A 22,553-nucleotide genomic window follows, 5' to 3' on the forward strand; every position below is an offset into this window, starting at 1 on the left:
AACAAAGTTGGATTCGGGTCTCACATGTTTTGCCGTCTCCCTTCACTGGTGAGCCCTCCCCATCAGCATAGAGAGCCAGGACACTGATCGAGTACGGCGTGTCGGGAATGAGCGAGTCCAGGAACGCGTTGTTGATGTTTCCCGGGACCAGGACCTTTGGAGAGGTCATAAGACATAGATCACAATGATGGCTTCCCAGAGAGGAAGATTGTTTTGCGTCCCTAATGGAAACCTATCCCCTATTTAGAGCACTACGTTAGTATAGGGCGTCATTTGGGATGCATCCTGGAAGAAGGATTCTTATTCAAATGACCTTTTTCATGCATTACATACTGCTCTGGCACTGCTAACGTACATAATGAGCTCACTGTTAATCCATGCTAGAGTCTTCTTGGAGGGAGCCTAGTGCCAAAGGTTAACATGAAGTACTAACAAAGCCCTGAAGAGGTTTAAAACGCTAAACAAATACATGAATTTAGCTAAGAAGTGATTGATAAACAAATGAGTGTTATGAAGCATCCATCGTCTGGTAAATGCAAAGACGTAACCAACACCACGAGACCGGTGCTCTGTCATTGGACAGGCCTCAACGTGTACTGGATCTATCTCACCCCTGTTTCTAACAACAGTGGAGCCCAGTCTCATCATATCACCAGGGTCACCACTGTCACTAAGCAGCACATTATCTATTAGCTTGTCTGGGGGACGGCCATTACATCATGCTAAATACCTTCATCTAAAGCTTATCTGAGGATTTAACTGAAAATCTCCTAGTTGAAAGAGTAAGACATGCAGGTAGCTGAGGTATATAATAAAGTATATTTCCTGTGAAAAGCACTCATAAGTCTGTCCTCCTTACAAAATGGAGCCTGATTGAGAATAGACAGGAGGTTAGCTGAGCTGGCGAACGCTTCGGTTAAAACAATTCTGTCTCTTAGCATGAGGCATTTTTAAGGCCTACTGCTGCATCAAAGAACATTCCAATAAAAACAGCCTCATTATCGTCCAACCAAGCCCAAAACATCAAACGTTACAATTTTCATCTATGTCTATCGCAGATGTGCATATGCACATTTTACAAACTGCTAGTGGTACTTTAAAAGCTGTTTGTAGGCCAATTAGCTCTATCTTTCTCCATTAATCCAAGATATGTGTATCGCATCGTTGCATAAAATCAATGCCGATAGACAGAGAATTAAAAGCCAAAAGGTCTGGATTTCCCCATTAGCCTAATAAGGGAATGCCATCTGTGGAGCTTCTAAACAGACTTCCTAACAAACTCTTTGAGTGAGGGTTTTCGATATCTTCATCAAACGTAGAGCCCAGCAACCCTACTGTACACTTTTATTGCTTAACTGGACTTTACCTTTCCCTCTAAGTGGTCTGAGCAGGGAGAGTAAACGGTTGAGTGAACGTGCCTCCCCTCTTAATATAATGACAGGCTCTGGTTAACAGTGGAGAGAGATCGTTTGTAAGTCCCAAATGGCACCCTATTCCCTATATAGTGCACTGCTTTTCACCAGAGTCCTATGGGCCCTGATCAAAAGTAGGGCACTATATAGGGCATAGGCTGCTATTTGGGATGCATGTAGAGAACTTACTGTCTCAGCGGGTCTGTCTCCAGACAGAGGTGCGTAGACGATGCGGTACTGCTGCACCTGGCCAGAAGCGGGCTCCCAGCGCACATTCAGGCTGGTGGTAGTGGGGTTGTAGATCTGGATGTTCTTAGGAGGGGTTCGTGGAACTGGGGGTCAAAGAGGGTCAGAGAAAGTCAAGAGAGGGGAGGGCAATTATATACACAACCTCAAAAACACAAAACAACAACTCTGATTTTACTCTAAAAACAACAACTCTGATTTTACTTTACAATGCCTTACTTAGAAGAGTACTAACTAAGTGAAGATACCACAATAAAATGTGAGAATTAATAGACTGCTATGTTTCAAACAGGATGTATCTCAGTAAAAAGGAGGGAGGGGGGACTCAAATGCTGAGGGAAGTAGTCTCTAGTAACCAAGTGATTTTATAGTGTCTATGTGAAGAGAATGTACGGAGAAGTTGCACCGTTTGGGATTATGCAAAAGCCTCAACTTCACTTTTAAACTAAAACAGATGTGCATATTCTTCTGGCATTCAGCACGTTAGCCCATTAAAGATTAGATGCAGTACGTAGACTCAGACCCAGCCACCTTATTCATAAGTAGAAACATTCCAAATAGAACCTGTTTATCCAACAGTGAGGTTCATTCTATATGAAACACATGCATATGGTGTGTTTAGGAAGACTACTCTGTCAAACATACAGTATCTTCCCATTTGTACGGACAGCAGAGCGCATCAAATATGAGTCAACGATCATAAACCTGTGTCTCTCTCTCAAGACTGACAAGGACTTAGCGAGTATTTTTCGTATTAGCCATGCACAACCAACGGAGTCTCTGGAAGCCCCTGTAGAATCATTATGCACCATATGTTCTGTAATACTGATGTGCTCTGCTGGAATCACAGCTTTCCAATTCACTTCACTGGGATGGATTTCTGCTGACTGCACATGGCAAACCATTTGAGCAGAAACAACATCGATGCACACAGCAGGGTATAAAAAAAACAGACACAGGCAGGGCAACCTATTATTATTATTATTGTTATTATTAGTAGTATTATTATTAGTGTTATTATTATTGTTATTGTTATTATTCTTGTTATTATTAGAGTTGTTATTATTATTGTTATTATTATTGTTATGGTGAGATAAACTACACCTTTTTTCCATCTAAACTTTATGGGGGAAGGGGGTTGTGCAAATGCTATCTGGTTCAGAGATTTCAATACAACATGTTCTATTTCCACTCAGTTTTGTTAAATGTTGACCTCACCAAAAATGTTTCCCTATGAGGGTATCTATTATTCTGAGACCTATCTACCGGTATCTTGATATCTGAGTTCAAACTTTGGAAAAACCAAACAGGCTCCAAATTTGAAATGCCACTGGATCAAACCAACTGAAAAGAGCACGTCTTTATCCCAATGAAAACAAAATGGATGATTGGAATTTCGTCAGTTGATAACTTACGCGTCTTTCCAGTCTCTGACTGGCGCAGGCCCTCTCCCTCGGGGTAGACAGGGACCACGGTGACAGTGTACAGCGTGTCTGAGAGAAGGTTCCTCAGGATGGTGTTGGTGGTGCCACCAGACACTTGCTCCTGTTCACAGAGAGGTGTTTGAGTTGCATTATCAGTGTTTATACCATCGATTGGTTGAATCCTATAGCAACCATATTAAGAAGTCGTCAGATTTTAGGTATATAAATTCCTAATATGGATGCCGTAGTCGACTCAAATCTGATTGGTCAAGAGATGCACCCTGTGCAGCATCAGAAGTTAAGGCATGGATAGTTGGTGGTCTTACCATGTCCTCGGCTCCGCCAGAGGCAGGGACGTAGAAGAGGCGGTACTGACGCACGTTGCCTTCCGCTGGCTCCCAGCGCACCTTGAGGGAGCTAGTAGAGGGGTCGGTGACCTGCAGGTTCTTCACCCCACCAAACGCCTCTGACAAGACACAAAACAACAAGTTTAGCATCAAATCACTTATTATATTTTGTAACTCTTTTTTTTGTCCCTGTATGGTCTGTTTTTTCAGTCATGACGTACTTGTCTTTCCATTTTCAGAATTTCTCTTCCCTTCAATATCGCCGTACATAGGCACCAATGTCACCTTGTACTCTGTGTCTGGCACAAGGTTCCTCAAAACGGTGTTGGTTGACATCCCAGAAACCATAGTCTGAGAAAAAGAGTCATCAGATTAGCAAAAATGTTGAGTAAAAAAACCCTAATAAAGAGGTAGCTTATTCAAGTATTCAACATACATGTTTATAGTGTTCAAAGTGATCAGTTCAGTGAGTCTTCACATATCGCTTCTATACCGTATGAGACAAAGTGTTGTTTTTGTACCTTCAGTTCAGGTCCTCCTGCTAGCGGGGCGTAGATGACAGTGTACTGGCGCACGTCCCCCTCAGCTGGCTCCCAGCGTACCCTCAGGGAGTTTGTTGTGGGGTCAGTCACCTGCAGGTTCTTCACTCCACCCAGAGGCTCTGAGGAAGAAGAAGACGCACATCAACATCATTCCAAGTAAATGTCAACGCTAATGTTCTTAAGCCGTTACTGAGTAAAGTTTAGTCCGATATGGAATCATACAACTGTAATACGGGATATGGAAGCTTGTAGCTGTCAAAAAGCTGTCATTTCAAAATGAAACATTTTGACAGGTATATGCTTCCATTGTGTTAGAGTATGAGGAGTATGTTCATAAGCTAAAGTAAGTACTGAAATGCTTCACTCACTTGTCTTTCCCATCTCAGACTGCAGTATGCCCTCCACGTCTGGGTAGACTGGGACAACAGAGACATTGTATTGGGTATCAGACTCCAGGTTACGCAGGATAAGGTTGGTGGTGCCCCCTGAGACTTGTTCCTGTTCAGGGCAAAGTGAAGATCAATGTTAGCACTGTATGACAATTACCCAAGTTGATTATAATGTAAACATGACTGCGTTGACAGTAAAAGGGATGGAGAGATGAATATGATACATACCATTTGCTCCCTCCCATCTGGCTGGGCCACGTAGAAGACCTTGTAGTTGCGCACGTTACCGACAGCTGGGTCCCAGCGAACAGACAGACTGTTGATGGTGGGGTCGATGACCTTCATGTTCTTCACTCCACCCAAAGGATCTGAGGCAGAGGATACAATGTTACAGCATCACACTTACTGTACTGTACGAGCTGCCAATACCTGAACAAGTAGCAGACACATTTTGTTTTTAAGAAGAAAAACTATGTTTTTATCGTCATATACACCGGATAGGTACAATTACATTTGTTGCTTTACAGGGTCAGCCATAGTAGTAAGGCCCCCATGCACTAATTATGGATAAGTGCCTTGCTCAAGGGCACATTGACCGATTTTTCACCTTGTCGGCTCAGGTATTCGAACAAGCAACCATTTGGTTACTCTAACCACTAGGCTACCTGCCACCCTTATCATTTAATTTCACCCTGTCATTTCAACCCACTTGTCTTTCCATTCTGAGACCTAGAGAGACCCTCCATCTCATGGTAGACAGGCACCACTGTCACAGTGTATTCCGTATCTGGATTGAGTTCCTTCAGAACAGTGGTGGTCGTTGTTCCAGACACCTGGTCCTGTTCAAGAAAGAAGAAGATAGAATATATATCAGTCAGAATATATATTAAATATATATCAGTCAGAATCAGAAAGCCATGTTGACTAGCTTCAGGGGAATACACCAGCAGAAAGCCATGTTGACTAGCTTCAGGGAAATACACCAGCAGAAACCATGTTGACTAGCTTCAGGGGAATACACCAGCAGAAACCATGTTGACTAGCTTCAGGGGAATACACCAGCAGAAACCATGTTGACTAGCTTCAGGGAAATACACCAGCAGAAACCATGTTGACTAGCTTCAGGGAAATACACCAGCAGAAACCATGTTGACTAGCTTCAGGGAAATACACCAGCAGAAACCATGTTGACTAGCTTCAGGGGAATACACCAGCAGAAACCATGTTGACTAGCTTCAGGGGAATACACCAGCAGAAACCATGTTGACTAGCTTCAGGGGAATACACCAGCAGAAACCATGTTGACTAGCTTCAGGGGAATACACCAGCAGAAACCATGTTGACTAGCTTCAGGGGAATACACCAGCAGAAAGTCTTGTTGACTAGCTTCAGGGAAATACACCAGCAGAAAGTCTTGTTGACAAGCTTCAGGGAAATACACCAGCAGAAACCATGTTGACTAGCTTCAGGGGAATACACCAGCAGAAACCATGTTGACTAGCTTCAGGGGAATACACCAGCAGAAACCATGTTGACTAGCTTCAGGGAAATAAACCAGCAGAAAGTCTTGTTGACTAGCTTCAGGGAAATAAACCAGCAGAAAGTCTTGTTGACTAGCTTCAGGGAAATACACCAGCAGAAACCATGTTGACTAGCTTCAGGGGAATACACCAGCAGAAACCATGTTGACTAGCTTCAGGGGAATACACCAGCAGAAACCATGTTGACTAGCTACAGGGGAATACACCAGCAGAAACCATGTTGACTAGCTTCAGGGGAATACACCAGCAGAAACCATGTTGACTAGCTTCAGGGAAATACACCAGCAGAAACCATGTTGACTAGCTTCAGGGGAATACACCAGCAGAAACCATGTTGACTAGCTTCAGGGGAATACACCAGCAGAAACCATGTTGACTAGCTTCAGGGGAATACACCAGCAGAAACCATGTTGACTAGCTTCAGGGGAATACACCAGCAGAAACCATGTTGACTAGCTTCAGGGAAATACACCAGCAGAAACCATGTTGACTAGCTTCAGGGGAATACACCAGCAGAAACCATGTTGACTAGCTTCAGGGGAATACACCAGCAGAAACCATGTTGACTAGCTTCAGGGGAATACACCAGCAGAAACCATGTTGACTAGCTTCAGGGGAATACACGAGTCGAGGCTTGTGTCACTTTAAATCAAAGGATGGCCTCATTGTAATGGATTTCACCCTCCACAAGACTCCACTGGAGTAGACCATTCTCAGAGAATTCGGAGGGGTGCTATGTTGGTGAGACTACCAGGACGTACCACGTCCTGCTCTCCGCCTGCAGTTGGGATGTAGACAATGATGTACTCGCGCACATTCCCCTCAGCTGCATCCCAGCGCACTTTCAGGGTGCTGGTGGTGGGTTCAATGACCTGCAGGTTCTTCACGAAGCCCAGGGGCTCTGAGCACCAAGAGAAAACAGAGTAGTTTAGCCATCACTTTGATTTGAAAACCATGATATAGATTGTATGTCTGCAGATGAGCTAATATATTCATCTCTTTCACTGTACAATTTTCCAACTGTCCCGATATCTTTCCTAACTGCCCCGTTATCTGGTTTTAATGTCCATTCTAGAATGCACTTCCATACAAGAATAACTTCTGATTGGCTAGAAGGGCATTTTAGATTGGACATTAAAACCAGATAACGTGACAGTTGGGAAAGATATCCGGACAGTTGGGAAAGATAACGGGACAGTTGGAAAAGATATCGGGACACCTTGCAATCATGACGCAATGTGCACCTACATATGCAGACTGTGCTTGCTACAAAGTCACAGAAAGATATTGTATTCAACAATGCTGTGGTATAAGTCGTCGTTACTCACTTGTTGTTCCATCTTTGGCCTGGGTCTGCCCATCCCCCTCGGGGTACACTGGCAGAACAGTGACTGTGTACTGTGTGTTAGGTGAGAGGCTCTTCAGAATTGTGGTGGTTGTGCTCTCTGATACTTGCTCCTACAAAGTAGAGCGAGATGGTGTCTCACCAAAAGAAGCTCCAACAGACATACAGGAACACTATGGCTGCCTCCCAAAAGACACCCTATTCCTCACATAGAGCACTACTTCTGACCTAAGCTGGTTAAAAGTAGTGCACTATATAAGGAATAGGGTGCCATTTTGGATGCAGGTGGTATTTCATACACCAGATCCACAAGATAAGGCCCATGTACCACTGTTGTTCTATGGTCTGTAAAACTACATGAACTACAGCTTCTACTGGTCCAGTTCATCTCCCTTCTGTGGAGTTTATTTTGATGGGAGGTTTGATTGAGAGTGAGAGCTATGGCATACACCACACGGAACAGGCCAATTCTACACAGATAAACCAAACAGTGCCTTAGAGGATTTTGTTCCACATAAGCGGCCAAACCAAAAAGTCAATTGCATTATAATTGTGATCACAGAGCTGTTTCACAGACTGTTAGCTCCTACCTGGCCTGAACTCCATCGCCACTAGGCTACAACGTCACGGCGGCACGACCACTTTGCTGCAGCCTCTCATCATGCTTAGCACAGCAGGCTAACGCTAAGTCCTTAACATTAACTCCTCAACGCTAACTTCTCATGTTGGGCTGACGAAATCCCCACTCCACAAAGTATGGTGATGAAATGAAACAGGATTCTTTCTTCCCACAGGATTGGAAGCCAATGTGTTAGGCTGGCATAAATGTGACATCACGTGTCACTGTTGAGTAATAGGCCTATGGAGAGGCAGTGTGGTTAACAGTACAGTAGAGTACTCACAATGATCTCAAGGCCACCTGCGACGGGAGTGTAGATGACTTTATAGCCCTGCACATTGCCGTCGGCTGCGTCCCAGCTGGCGGTGAGGGTAGTGTGGGTAGGGTTGGTGACCTGCAGATTGGTCACTCCACCCAAAGGCACTGGGGGAAAAAATTCAACAACTTTAAGTGTGGTACTACGATTATGTGATTATTGGGGAAATCAAGTTAACCATTATTTTAGGTTTCTCAGTTTATATTTCCAATGTTCCCAAATCACTTTTCGAGATTGCATATGCTACCACTTCATTTTACATTGCTACTCACGCGTCTTTCCATTCTCAGCCTGACGTTTCCCCTCTCTGACGGGGTAGATAGGTAACACTGATATTGTGTAAGGTGTGTCAGGCTTGAGGTTCCTCAGAACGATGGTGGTGGTGCTTCCAGGTACTTGCTCCTGTTTACAAACAGGTGGAAAGTTATTTGAATTAGATAACTGATTGCAGATGAAATGCTTTATGGAAGTGTATTAGCTTAAGGCTATTTATGAGGTGATAAGGTGAAAGAGACCCACCATTTCCTCTGGTGTTCCTCCAGCCACAGGGACGAAGAAGATCTTGTACTGACGCACGGCTCCGTCCGCTGGGTCCCAGTCCACCTTCAGAGAGGTCATGGTGGGTTCAGTCACCTTCAGGTTCTTCACTCCACCCAACGGTCCTGGTGAGGAAATCAACAAAATATAGAAAACCTGTTCTATGTCCAATGTAACTCTATTATCTTACTGATAATCATCTTACATTGAGAACTCACTGTTTACAGAAGGTTATTGCTATCCAATTTTTTTTTAAATGGTCGGACAAAGAAAATGTGTTTGTGGCAGCAATGATCTTCCACACTTCCATATCGTACAGACTAAGTTCTTAAAAGGAAAATACAAAAAGTGAATACAAATATACATTATACAGCAGGTACTGATGACAATTTATGAAATGTTGGGAATTTATGCTTGGTCTGGGATCTGAGGTGTACTGCAAACATGGAAGTGCGTATTGGAATGATTGCTTGGATGTCAGCCAGTCTTACTCGTCTTTCCGTTCTCAGACTGCCTCCTGCCCTCTGTCTCTGCGAAGACAGGCACCAGTGAGACAGTGTAGAGGGTGTCTGGCAGGAGGCCTCTCAAGACAGTGCTGGTGGCAGTGGCAGCCACAGTTTCCTAAAGATTACACAAACACAACCAAAATATTAACCTCTGCCCACTCCAAACACACCCACAATTAACTTTATGGCACGCAATGTGGAAACCACACTTTCTACACTGTCAGCTCAGCAGAATCCTACCATGGCCTCAGCAGCTCCACCGGCAGCAGGTACATAGAAGACTTTGTACTCCTTGACTTTCCCTTCAAATGGCTCCCAGCGCACGTTCAGGGTGGTCATGGTGGGGTTGATCACCTGCAGGTTCTTCACTCCACCAAGAGGCCCTGAGGTAGAAGACACATCAACATCATTCCAAGTAAATGCCGTCAATATCCTCAAGCCGTTACAGAGTGGAATTGATTCAATATGAATGTATATAGCTTTTTTACAAATTCACTTTTGACAGCTATACCAAAGAAGACTTAAATATGGGGCTGTCACTTTTCACTGAATGAACTTGGTATCGCATGGAATTACAATCCACTAATGAAGAGCTATCCTCACTATTGACGATTCTCTGAAATGATCCATTTCTCGGCCCCTCATCCCAATGTCAGACTTTCTTACTTGTCTTTCCGTTCTCAGACATTTTCTTGCCGTCTCCCACGTCGTAGACAGGCACCACTGAAACGGTGTAGATGGTGTCGGGTGTGAGGCCCTTCAGGACTGTGTTGGTCCCAGCCACAGTCTCCTTACATTACACATACATAATACAATTATTAACGCCTGCCCACACCCAACTTAACAATAACTAATGATACAAATCACAAAATATGACAAGCAACTATATTCCGTCAAATAGGTACTCATACCCTTGAAAGTAACCACACTTTCTACAGTGTCAATTACCAGTCCTACCATGCTCTCAGCTCCACCGGCAGCAGGTACATAGATGACTTTGTACTCTTTGACTTTCCCCTCGGCCGCCTCCCATTTCACGTTCAATGTGACCATGGTGGGGTTGGTCACCTGCAGGTTCTTCACTCCACCAAGAGACTCTGGATACACCAACCAGGGATTCAATAATATAACTTCATACTGATTGATAATACTTATTAAAGTAATATCTTAAAGTGCTTAATAAATTATTATATTATCTTATGTTAACTTCTCTTATCTTATGGAGTTTGTATGAAGTTCAAATACAGCAGTAAAGAGTTATCCTCTCCATTGATGAAACTAATGTATTTTAAGGCCATTACTCAGTCCCTGAAACTTTATACTGATTGAACTTAGCATTGCAAGGAGTCTGTATGAAGTTTAAATACAGACTTAATGGAGAGGTATTCTCTGCATTGATGGTTATTTATGGATTTATTTCATAAATCAGCTTCTTAGAAGGCCATTATCAGTCCCTGAAAAGATCACTTAATAAGTGATCTTTAGAAGATCTTTAAAGATCTTTAGACTTAGATTGCAGACAGTCTTACTTGTCTTTCCATTTTCAGACTGTTTCTGTCCATCTCCCACTTCGTAGACCGGCACCAGTGAGACAGTGTAGAGGGTGTCTGGAAGGAGGCCTTTCAGAACAGTAGTGGTGGTAGTGGCAGCTACAGTCTCCTTTACATTACACAAAGACATCACACCTATAAACGTCTGCCTACTACCAACTCTGTTTGACTGAAGATAGTTGTTTGTCATATTTTGTGATTCATAAAACAAACAACTTCAAACAATACATGAATATGCTATTTCTCATTTAATTTTGAGATGTGAACTGTTGGAATATTTTTTTACACAGTCAGCCAACAGAAAGCTGAGAGACTTCCTGCCAGTCCTACCATGCTCTCAGCTCCACCGGCAGCAGGTACATAGATGACTTTGTATTCTTTCACTTTTCCCTCGGCTGCCTGCCATTTCACGTTCAGGGTGGTCATGGTGGGGTTGGTCACCTGCAGGTTCTTCACTCCACCAAGAGACTCTAGATACACCAACCAGGGATTCAATAATATAACTTCATACTGATTGATAGTACTTATTAAAGTAATATCTTAAAGTTCTAAATAAATTACTATATTATCTTATGTTACTTCTCTTATCTAATGGAGTTTGTATGATGTTCAAATACAGCAGTAAAGAGTTATCCTCTCCATTGATGAAACTAATGTCTTTTAAGAAGGCCATTACTCAGTCCCTGAAACTTTATACTGATTGAACTTAGCATTGCAAGGAGTCTGTATGAAGTTTAAATACAGACTTAATGGAGAGGTATCCTCTGCATTGATGGTTATTTATAGATTTATGGATTTATTTCATAAATCAGCTTCTTAGAAGGCCATTATCAGTCCCTGAAAAGATCACTTAATAAGTGATCTTTAGAAGATCTTTAAAGATCTTTAGACTTAGATTGCAGACAGTCTTACTTGTCTTTCCATTTTCAGACTGTTTCTGTCCATCTCCCACTTCGTAGACCGGCACCAGTGAGACAGTGTAGAGGGTGTCTGGAAGGAGGCCTTTCAGAACAGTAGTGGTGGTAGTGGCAGCTACAGTCTCCTTTACATTACACAAAGACATCACACCTATAAACGTCTGCCTACTACCAACTCTGTTTGACTGAAGATAGTTGTTTGTTATATTTTGTGATTCATAAAACAAACAACTTCAAACAATACATGAATATGCTATTTCTCATTTAATTTTGAGATGTGAACTGTTGGAATATTTTTTTACACAGTCAGCCAACAGAAAGCTGAGAGACTTCCTGCCAGTCCTACCATGCTCTCAGCTCCACCGGCAGCAGGTACATAGATGACTTTGTATTCTTTCACTTTTCCCTCGGCTGCCTGCCATTTCACGTTCAGGGTGGTCATGGTGGGGTTGGTCACCTGCAGGTTCTTCACTCCACCCAGAGGCTCTGGATTAAACCATAAAGTACTTTAATATGGTGTTTTAAACATTTTACTTTATATTGAGTGAACTGAAATCAAAATACTTCACAAAAGAGTTATCTGCTTCATTGAATGTACTCTAAAATGATACATCTATTAACACTTCTTATGGCTGGGGGCAGTATTGAGTAGCTTGGATGAATAAGGTGCCCAGAGTTAACTGCCTGCTACTCAGTCCCAGTTGCTAATATATGCATATTATTAGTATATTTGGATAGAAAACATTCTGAAGTTTCTAAAACTGTTTGAATGATGTCTGTGAGTATAACAATATGACGTTTTCGTCTTTTGAGCTTCTAGTCGTGAAATCTATGCAGCCTACTCAATCACTTTTTATAGCTACTGTTTATAGGCCTCCTGGGTCATATACAGCGTTCCTCATTGAGTTCCCTGAATTCCTATCGGACCTTGTAGTCATAGCAGATAATATTCTAAATTTGGTGACTTTAATATTCACATGGAAAAGTCCACAGACCCACTCCAAAAGGCTTTCGGAGCCATCATCAACTCAGTGGGTTTTGTCCAACATGTCTCTGGACCTACTCACTGTCACAGTCATACTCTGGACCTAATTTTGTCCTATGGAATAAATGTTGTGGATCTTAATGTTTTTCCTCATAATCCTGGACTATCGGACCACCATTTTATTATGTTTGCAATTGCAACAAATAATCTGCTCAGACCCCAACCAAGGAGCATCAAAAGTCATGATATAAATTCACAGACAACACAAAGATTCCTTGATGCCCTTCCAGACTCTATCTGTCTACCCAAGGACGTCAGAGGACAAAAACCAGTTAACCACCTAACTGAGGAACTCAATTTAACCTTGAGCAATACCCTAGATGCAGTTGCACCCCTAAAAACGAAAAAAAATTATCGTAAGAAACTAGCTCCCTGGTATACAGAAAATACCTGAGCTCTGAAGCAAGCTTCCAGAAAATTGGAACAGAAATGGCGCCACACCAAACTGGAAGTCTTCCGACTAGCTTGGAAGGACAGTACCGTGCAGTATCGAAGAGCCCTCACTGCTGCTCGATCCTCCAATTTTTCCAACTTAATTGAGGAAAATAAGAACAATCCAAAATGTATTTTTGATACTGTCGCAAAGCTAACTAAAAAGCATCATTCCCCAAGTGAGGATGGCTTTCACTTTAGCAGTAATAAATTAATGAACTTCTTTGAGGAAAAGATCATGATTATTAGAAAGCAAATTACGGACTCCTCTTTAAATCTGCGTATTCCTTCAAAGCTCAGTTGTCCTGAGTCTGCACAACTCTGCCAGGACCTAGGATCAAGAGAGACACTCAAGTGTTTTAGTACTATATCTCTTGACACAATGATGAAAATAATCATGGCCTCTAAACCTTCAAGCTGCATACTGGACCCTATTCCAACTAAACTAGTGAAAGAGCTGCTTCCTGTGCTTGGCCCTCCTATGTTGAACATAATAAACGTCTCTCTATCCACCGGATGTTTACCAAACTCACTAAAAGTGGCAGTAATAAAGCCTCTCTTGAAAAAGCCAAACCTTGACCCAGAAAATATAAAAAACTATCGGCCTATATCGAATCTTCCATTCCTCTCAAAATGTTAAGAAAAGGCTGTTGCGCAGCAACTCACTGCCTTCCTGTAGACAAACAATGTGTACGAAACGCTTCAGTCTGGTTTTAGACCCCATCATAGCACTGAGACTGCACTTGTGATGGTGGTAAATTACTTTTTAATGGCATCAGACCGAGGCTCTGCATCTGTCCTCGTGCTCCTAGACCTTAGTGCTGCTTTTGATACCATCGATCACCACATTATTTTGGAGAGATTGGAAACCCAAATTGGTCTACACTGACAAGTTCTGGCCTGGTTTAGATCTTATCTGTCGGAAAGATATCAGTTTGTCTCTGTGAATGGTTTGTCCTCTGACAAATCAACTATACATTTCGGTGTTCCTCAAGGTTCCGTTTTAGGACCACTATTGTTTTCACTATATATTTTACCTCTTGGGGATGTCATTCGAAAACATAATGTTAACTTTCAATGCTATGCGGATGACATAAAGCTGTACATTTCAATGAAACATGGTGAAGCCCCAAAATTGCCCTCGCTAGAAGCCTGTTTTTCAGACATAAGGAAGTGGATGGCTGCAAACTTTCTACCTTTAAACTCGGACAAAACAGAGATGCCCGTTCTAGGTCCCAAGAAACAAAGAGATCTTCTGTTGAATCTGCCAATTAATCTTAATGGTTGTACAGTTGTCTTAAATAAAACTGTGAAGGACCTCAGCGTTACTCTGGACCCTGGTCTCTCTTTTGACGAACATATCAAGACTGTTTAAAGGACAGCTTTTTTCCATCTACGTAACATTGCAAAAATCAGAAACTTTCTGCCCAAAAATGATGAAGAAAAATTAATCCATGCTTTTGTTACTTCTAGGTTAGACTACTGCAATGCTCTACTTTCCGGCTGCCCAGATAAAGCACTAAATAAACTTAGTGCTAAATACGGCTGCTATAATCCTGACTAGAACCAAAAAAATGGATCATATTACTCCAGTGCTAGCCTCCCTACACTGGCTTCCTGTCAAGGCAAGGGCTGATTTCAAGGTTTTACTGCTAACCTACAAAGCATTACATGGGCTTGTTCCTACCTATCTCTCTGATTTGGTCCTGCCATACATACCTACACGTACGCTACGGTCACAAGACGCAGGCCTCCTATTTGTCCCTAGAATTTCTAACAGCTGGAGGCAGGGCTTTCTCCTATAGAGCTCCATTTTTATGGAATGGTCTGCCTACCCATGTGAGAGACGCAAACTCTGTCTCAACCTTTAAGTCTTTACTGAAGACTCATCTCTTCAGTGGGTCATATGATTGAGTGTAGTCTGGCCCAGGAGTGTGAAGGTGAACGGAAAGGCTCTGGAGCAACGAACCACCCTTGCTGTCTCTGCCTGGCCGGTTCCCCTCTTTCCACTGGGATTCTCTGCCTCTAACCCTATTACAGGGGCTGAGTCACTGGCTTACTGGTGCTCTTTCATGCCGCCCCTTGGAGGGGTTCGTCACTTGAGTGGGTTGAGTCACTGATGTGATCTTCCTGTCTGGGTTGGCGCCCCCCCTTGGGTTGTGCCGTGGCGGAGATCTTTGTGGGCTATACTCGGCCTTGCCACGGATGGTATGTTGGTGGTTGAAGATATCCCTTTAGTGGTGTGGGGGCTGTGCTTTGGCAAAGTGGGTGGGGTTATATCCTTCCTGTTTGGCCCTGTCCGGGGGTATAATCGGATGGGGCCACAGTGTCTCCTGACCCCTCCTGCCTCAGCTTCCAGTATTTATGCTGCAGTAGTTTATGTGTCGGGGGGCTAGGGTCAGTTTGTTATATCTGGAGTACTTCTCCTGTCTTATCTGGTGTCCTGTGTGAATTTAAGTATGCTCTCTCTAATTCTCTCTTTCTTTCTCTCTCTCGGAGGACCTGAGCCCTCAGGACTACCTGGCATGATGACTCCTTTCTGTCCCCAGTCCACCTGGCCGTGCTGCTGCTCCAGTTTTAACTGTTCTGCCTGCGGCTATGGAATCCTGACCTGTTCACCGGACGTGCTACCTGTCCCAGACCTATTATTTGACCGTGCTGGTCATTTATGAACATTTGAACATCTTGGCCATGTTCTGTTATAATCTCCACCCGGCACAGCCAGAAGAGGACTGGCCACCCCTCATAGCCTGGTTCCTCTCTAGGTTTCTTCCTAGGTTTTGGCTTTTCTAGGGAGTTTTTCCTAGCCAACGTGCTTCAACACCTGCATTGCTTGCTGTTTGGGGTTTTAGGCTGGGTTTCTGTACAGCACTTTGAGATATCAGCTAATGTACGAAGGGCTATATAAATAAATTTGATTTGATTTGATATGGCAGGCAAAACCCTGAGAAAAAATCCAACCAGGAAGTGGGAAATCTGAGGTTGGTATTTTTTCAACTCATTCCCTATTGAAGATACAGTGGGATATTGGTCATGTTGCACTTCCTAAGGCTTCCACTAGATATCAACCGTCTTTAGAAACTTGTTTGAGGCTTCTACTGTAAAGGAGGGGCTCATAAGGGCTCTTTGAGTCACTGGTCTGGAAGAGTGCCACAAGCTCGTGACGCTCGTTCATGTGATAGGTAGCTCGCGTTCCATTGCTTTTCTACAGACAAAGGCATTCACCGGTTGAAACATTATTGAAGATTTATGTTAAAAATATCCTAAAGATTGATTCTATACATTGTTTGACATGTTTCTACGGACTGTAACAGAACTTTTTGACATTTCGTCTGCTCCTAGTGAGTTTGGATTTGTTTACAAAACGCGCTAACAAAAGTAGCTATTTGGACATAAATGATGGACATTATCGAACAAATCAAACATTTATTGTGGAACTGGGATTTCTGGAAGTACATTCTGATGAAGATTATCAAAGGTAAGTGAATATTAATAATGTTATTTCTGACTTCTGTTGACTGCACAAATATGGTGGATATCTTTTTGGCATGTTTGGTCTCTGAGCACCGTACTCAGATTATTGCATGGTTTGCTTTTTCTGTAAAGCTTTTTTGAAATCTGACACAGTGGTTGCATTAAGGAGAAGTGTATCTAAAGTTCCATGCATGATACTTGTATTTTCATCAACATTTATTATGAGAATTTCTGTAAATTGATGTGGCTCTCTGCAAAATCACCGGATGATTTTGGAACTACTGAACATAATGCGTCAATGTATACTGAGATTTTTAAAAATATCAATATGAACTTTATCGAACAAAACATACATGTATTGTGTAACATGAAGTCCTATGAGTGTCATCTGATGAAGATCATCAAAGGTTAGTGATTCATTTTATCTCTATTTCTGATTTTTGTGACTCCTCTCTCTGGCTGGAAAAATGGCTGTGTTTTTCTGTGATTTGGCTCTGACCTAACATAATCGTTTGTGGTGCTTTCGCCGTAAAGCCTATTTGAAATCGGACACTGTGGTGGCATTAACAAGAAGTGTGAAATACTTCTATGTTTGAGGAATTCTAATTATGGGATTTCTGTTGTTTTGAATTTGGCGCCCTGCACTTTCACTGGCTGTTGTCATATCAATCCCATTAGCGGGATCTCAGCCCTAAGAAGTTGTTTAAGAGAATGTTGTAGGTGGTTTCTGGCCTTTTACAGGTCTGGTGGTTCCAGGTCCACTTACTGGTCTTTCCTTGGCCTGAGATGTCTTTGGCCTCTCCGCTGGGGTAGATAGCTGCCACGGTGACAGAGTAGGGAGTGTCAGGCGTCAGCTTCTGGAGGATTACACTGTTCTTCTTTCCTCCCACCTGGGTCTGTTTGGGGGACGACAACAAAGTCAGAGGCTTTTTTTTGTCTGTGAGAGGAGAAGTAAGGTGAGAACATCTCACATCGATGTTAAAACAATAATTTATTAGAACAGGGTGACAGATGGATGGCAAGCTATACTCTTTTAATGGTCAGGGCTGTCCTCTTTCTGAAGACGTGGATGTCGATTAAGGCAGCCCTCCTCACCTCTCTGATTCAGAGGGGTTGGGTTAAATGGGGAAGACACATTTCAGTTGAATTCATTGAGTTGTACAACTGACTAGGTATCCCCCTTCCCCTTTCCTCGGCTCAGAGACAAAAAGCCCTGAAGTTCATTAGCTCACCACTGGGAACAAACTGGTGAAATCAACATTTTTCAACGTAATTTGTCACTTTATTGTATTGTGGAATCTACATGGAAAATACATTTGCATTTGAAATTAGTAATCAAACTGTTGTTTTGAGGGTGATATTTCAACCACAGGATTATGTCATCATGGTAACCAATTTTCAACATTGACAAACCTTGTATAAAATATGTTGAATTTGTCACTTTGAAACAACATCAGATCTTCAACGTATAAGAAAAAAAACTAAAGACTGAGCAGTACCTCCTACTGGAGAATGTATCTACCTACAGCTACACTTCAGTCTCCCATCCAAGGTTTTAAACCAAGCCCAGCCCTGCTTAGCTATGATATTTGTCACAGACTGTTTCCAATGTGCTATCTTGAGAATAACCATTGACAATTCTCAACATAATAGATTCACTGTTGCTATCAAAGTCATTTCCAAAGGGTAGATCTAACAGAGCAAATTAAATGTAATCATACTTTATCAATCCTGTATCATCAATGATGCTATTTTAGCCTACAGTATATAGCATTTGGACAGTCATCAACAGCTATTGTGTAAATTCAACCATGGATTCAACTAAAAATAGACAATACTGTACATACAGGACTAGGGTTTAAATCTTTGGTAAATTTAGTTTTAAAAAACATGTTGGATTCATGTCTCCATCTAAGAAAAACAAATCTAAATTATTAAAGAATTACTAAATTAAGTCAAACTGTATTTAAAGTGCATTTAAAGTTTGATTTGATTGAGTCCTACTAATTGAGTTCTCCTTCAAAATGGTTGCTAAAAATGTCATCAATGGCATCTAAACAATTAACTTCATTAAAAATGCAAAGCATTAACACATTATTAACATGATAACTTTGACGGTCCTAATAAAAAAATATATCTAACATTGTATTCCCATTGGAATTTGGTTATACTTTTAGATGGTTGAAAGCATAGTGATAAAACATTGAGTATTCAACAAACTATTGACTGTCTTTTTGAGTAGGTGAAAAGAGGTTGTAATCTCATTGATTAACATATCAACCAAATATTACCCAATTGGGGTGGTTGGGGCCAAGCAGAGTTCTTCTACACTGTCACAGGGAAGCCATCCAAACATGACCAATGTAAACTCCAAAGCTCTTACATCAATTTGGACTTTTACGAGGCTGTGGAGTACGAACACGGTTTCTCCCCGAGCCCAGGGAACTCTCTAACTCTCTCATCAGCCAATGCCTTTCCCCTCCTTTCAGTCTAGCAGAAACAAAAGCGGGGTTCCCCAAGGATGAATTATTTACCCATTTGTGTGAACAGAGTTGCTCATTCAAACACCTTATAAGAAAGAACAATTGCCTTTCTTTCACTACTGTGTTCATAAACTAGTAGTGTATAAAGGGAAGATTCATTGATCTTGAGGGACACTAGACATCATGGAAGAACAATTTCGTAATACTACAAGCCAATATTTTAAATGTATCCTGTCATTTAATGGGAACTACAGATGTAGGATCTTAATTTGAGCACTTTTTTGATGCTGAGAATTTTCCTGCACCGCAGGAAATGCAGATGAGCTTTGTGATTTCCATAAATTCACAGAAAACTCGCACTAACACACGGTTATATTAACAGTATTGCACTTTTCATTTAACCACATTTTTTTCTAGCTAATAGCCTAACCACCGTACAAGCAACATTATGGACTAAAAGGTTAAATAAGATTTAAAATAATCTTGCAGCGACAATACTGATCAAATTAAGATCCTACAACTGTACAGTAAGCAACATCTACCAATGGCATGAAACGTTATAGCCACGGAATGGACAACATACAATACATTTTCCATTGTATTCGCTTGTCTGACATATTAATTTAGCAGATCACCTAGACTACACATCCACTTTTTGTATTTCGACATCACTAAACCATTATATAAGAGACAGGTAGTGGTGGAAAAAGTACCCAATTGTCATACTTGAGTAAAAGTAAAGATACTTCCGAGAAATGACTCAGATAAAAGTGAAAGTAACACAGTAAAATCCTACTTGAGTACAAGTCTAAAAGTATTTGATATTTAAATATAATTAAGTATTAAAAGTAAATGTAATCGCTAACATTTACTTAAGTATCAAAAGTAAAAGTATAAATCATTTTAAATTCCTTATATTACGCAATACAGGCAGCAGCATGTTCTTGTTTTTGATTATTTAAGGATAGCCAGAGGCACTCCAACACTCAGACATCATTCACAAACAAAGCATTTGTGTTTAGTGAGTCCGCCAGATCAGAGGTACTGTAGTAGGGATGACCAGGGATGTTCATTTGATAAGTGCGTGAATTAGACAATTTTCCTGTCCTGCTAAGCATAAAAAATGTAATAGTACTTTTGGGTATGTATGGAGTAAAAAGTACATTATTTTCTTTAGGAATGCAGTGAAGTAAAAGTACAAGTTTTCAAAAATATAAATTATAAAGTAAAGTACAGACACCCCCAAAAATGACTTAAGTAGCACTTTAAAGTATTTGTACTTAAGTACTTTATACCACTGGAGACAGGCACTTGAGGGTCCCACGTGTGAATGTCATGCCTGGCTTATATGGCTTATGTTAAATCAACACGTCTGCAGACCACAACATCCCGACAGCAGTATGTCTCCATACTGTTTTAAGTGGACAGCGATACTATAATATAATTCCAATGATGTGCTATGATGGGATTAGATAGACATGTAACAGCTCTGTCCGATGGTGTCATGTTGAAATCATAGTTTAGAGAACTGATACAATGTTTGGGGTACCCTGTCATAACTTCTCAGACACTTAAAACATTTTAAACTAACCAAATTATTTTCATATAAGCGCATCGTCAACTGAAAAACAAAAAAAAGTATTTCCTAACATTTTCCGTAGCAGGTCACAATTAAGTTATCAGTTAAGAATGTGGTCTTGGCTGCTAGATACAGACCTCCTTTAAGTACACAAACAGACTGGATAGGAGGACCATGTCATAATTCTAACGTCAAACTAACAATGTGGAGAAAGACAAAATAGCGGGGAGGACACCAATTGTACTTAAGCATTTCTAAATTGGTTTATTGTAATATGAAATCCCAAGAGGAAAGGGATTTCATATTACAATAAACCAATTTAGTGATGCTTAAGTATTTTTATGAGAACGGAATTAGCCATTTGACTTTAAAGGTTCAATGCAGACATTTTTATCTCAATATCAAATCCTTTCTGGGTAACAATTAAGTACCTTACTGTGATTGTTTTCAATTAAAATGGTAAAAAAAATTACAAAAATATCTTCTTAGCAAAAAGCTATTTCTCAAGCTAGAATTTTGCTATGATTGTCTGGGAGTGGTCTGAGTGGGGAGGGGAAAACTAAAAACTAGCTGTTATTGGCAGAGACTATTAATTCATTTACCACCTGGTGATTTCACCAGGCAGGCCAAAACTCCATCCCACCAGAACAGGCTGGCATATCATGCAGACTTTTCAAACTGCTCTTACACTAAAAGGCCATTATGTAAAAAACACAGGAAAATCAAGTTTTTTACTGCACTGGGAAGTACTTATGGTTTCATCATTGGGGTTAAACTAGCTCCGGCACGTTGGAGAAAACCTCACACAGATACTGACGCATCACACTGATAACAACTAACGTCACCACTCAGTTACAGACTAGAGAGCAAGAACCACTTCCTCTATATTATAGGTAAGTGAACTGAGAGATGTCATACCAAGAGGGCATAGGATTTAGAAGTTAGTTCTGGGTAGACACTACTTATCAGTTACTCACAATACACTCATAGTCATTGCAAAACAGTCTGGGAATTGTTAACAGATTACTGCTTTCAAGAAACTGCTGGAGGGTGTGTGTCGTACTTACCGAGAGAGCTTTTCCTCCAGCCACAGGTTGGAAAGAGATCTTGTAGTTCTGAACGGGGCCTGGGGCGTGGTCCCACTTCACTGTCAGAGTGACCGTGGTCGCATTGAACACCTGCAGGTTCTGCGGAGGTCCAGTGGGAGCTAGGAACACATTACAATCAATACACTGACCCAAGACAGTGGTGGTTTATATAAAATAGCTGCAGGGAACATTAGGCAGCCTTTACCAATCCACAATCACATGGTGGTCAGGAAGCTGGATGAAACGATGATGATGAGGATAGGGGGTGAGGTGATGAGAACACATGATTTGGTGATGAAGTACATGTAAACGACATGATGGAGAGTGAAGCAGCCAGTAAGGTTACTATACTATATGACACATGCATTTCCAATGATGGGGACATTGATGGGGAATGACATTGTGACATGATGATGATTGACATTAACGACACGAGGAATGACAATGTTATGACATGAAAAACGACATTCATTTAATGACACGAGGAATGATATTATGACAAATGGTTGACAATTAGGTGTCTGTTGTGGAACGTCCGGCCGCTGCCGGGTCAGTAGTCACACTTTTGCATTTGCAGCTCTTTCAAGGCACAGCAATGCACATGCAGATGTATTTTATAAAAGTGTGTTTTCCATCAACAACACTTGAATTATCATTCGCATTACCATTATAATCATAATCATGAACATTTCAATGATAATGTCCTTCTCCGTTTCAAATAACATACCAGCTGTAGTCATCTTTAACACTGGAAAAAGAGA

The 22,553-nt window shown here is 41.5% G+C and overlaps 1 protein-coding gene across 8 annotated transcripts in view; it reads right to left on the reverse strand.

Moving 5' to 3' along the window:
• Window positions 1-22,553, reverse strand: part of LOC110529470 (collagen alpha-1(XII) chain) — a 102,038-nt gene that overhangs the window by 28,231 nt on the left and 51,254 nt on the right. For 3 of the 8 annotated variants that reach the window (XM_036984857.2, XM_090242649.1, XM_090242653.1), the window contains 23 exons: window positions 22,520-22,540; window positions 21,772-21,911; window positions 17,409-17,538; window positions 12,038-12,177; window positions 11,687-11,816; window positions 11,105-11,244; window positions 9,891-10,014; window positions 9,465-9,607; window positions 9,210-9,339; window positions 8,701-8,843; window positions 8,454-8,583; window positions 8,149-8,288; window positions 7,230-7,359; window positions 6,663-6,802; window positions 5,070-5,199; window positions 4,589-4,728; window positions 4,340-4,469; window positions 3,951-4,090; window positions 3,651-3,780; window positions 3,409-3,548; window positions 3,074-3,203; window positions 1,602-1,744; window positions 25-154 (listed from right to left, as the gene is read on the reverse strand). In XM_036984857.2, coding sequence (XP_036840752.2) covers window positions 25-154; window positions 1,602-1,744; window positions 3,074-3,203; window positions 3,409-3,548; window positions 3,651-3,780; window positions 3,951-4,090; window positions 4,340-4,469; window positions 4,589-4,728; window positions 5,070-5,199; window positions 6,663-6,802; window positions 7,230-7,359; window positions 8,149-8,288; window positions 8,454-8,583; window positions 8,701-8,843; window positions 9,210-9,339; window positions 9,465-9,607; window positions 9,891-10,014; window positions 11,105-11,244; window positions 11,687-11,816; window positions 12,038-12,177; window positions 17,409-17,538; window positions 21,772-21,911; window positions 22,520-22,540 — 2,994 coding nt within the window. Of the gene's footprint in view, window positions 1-24; window positions 155-1,601; window positions 1,745-3,073; window positions 3,204-3,408; window positions 3,549-3,650; window positions 3,781-3,950; window positions 4,091-4,339; window positions 4,470-4,588; window positions 4,729-5,069; window positions 5,200-6,662; window positions 6,803-7,229; window positions 7,360-8,148; window positions 8,289-8,453; window positions 8,584-8,700; window positions 8,844-9,209; window positions 9,340-9,464; window positions 9,608-9,890; window positions 10,015-10,181; window positions 10,322-10,753; window positions 10,884-11,104; window positions 11,245-11,686; window positions 11,817-12,037; window positions 12,178-17,408; window positions 17,539-21,771; window positions 21,912-22,519; window positions 22,541-22,553 lie in introns of all 8 variants that reach the window. The other 5 variants (XM_090242648.1, XM_090242651.1, XM_036984854.2 and 2 more) reach the window with 3 other exon arrangements.

Source organism: Oncorhynchus mykiss, chromosome 8 (genome assembly GCF_057628025.1).
Source record: "Oncorhynchus mykiss isolate SJ-2025 chromosome 8, ASM5762802v1, whole genome shotgun sequence".
Taxonomy (NCBI): Eukaryota; Metazoa; Chordata; class Actinopteri; order Salmoniformes; family Salmonidae; genus Oncorhynchus; species Oncorhynchus mykiss.